At 37.8% G+C, this 320-nt stretch overlaps 1 protein-coding gene across 1 annotated transcript in view; it reads left to right on the top strand.

Annotated features, from left to right (window-relative positions):
* LOC119594793 (hemicentin-1-like) overlaps positions 1-320 on the top strand; it is a gene marked incomplete at its 3' end in the record, with an annotated part of 75,652 nt that overhangs the window by 54,221 nt on the left and 21,111 nt on the right. Inside the window, exon 9 of the mRNA XM_037943882.1 lies at positions 244-316. Within this exon, the coding sequence (XP_037799810.1) occupies positions 244-316 (73 nt within the window). The remainder of the gene's footprint in view (positions 1-243; positions 317-320) is intronic.

Below are 320 nucleotides of genomic sequence, written 5' to 3'. Positions count from 1 at the left end.
CTAAAAATACATTCCTTTTTAAGGCAAAAAAGTAACCTTAATTTTTATCTAATGTGAAGTATTCGGATCCAAGTCATTTCCTAAATGTGTATAGATTGAACTAAGAACACTTTTTTCACAGACTTGTATTCCTACCCTACATGTCAATATGTAATCCTTAGGCATATGACCACAGAAACAGTAGTACCTCCATACACTGTGAAATTTGTGAACTTTTCGTGCTGATTTTGGATTCCTTTTTAGATCTTCGGGAGAGACCAAGATGGCTACCAGTTCGAGAGGATTTCCCCAACAGCCACCACTGCTCAGCTCCCGTGTAA

Source organism: Penaeus monodon, chromosome 34 (assembly GCF_015228065.2).
Source record: "Penaeus monodon isolate SGIC_2016 chromosome 34, NSTDA_Pmon_1, whole genome shotgun sequence".
NCBI lineage: Eukaryota > Metazoa > Arthropoda > Malacostraca > Decapoda > Penaeidae > Penaeus > Penaeus monodon.
Note: the sequence above shows the minus strand (reverse complement) of the source record. Positions and strands in the feature narration are given on the sequence as shown.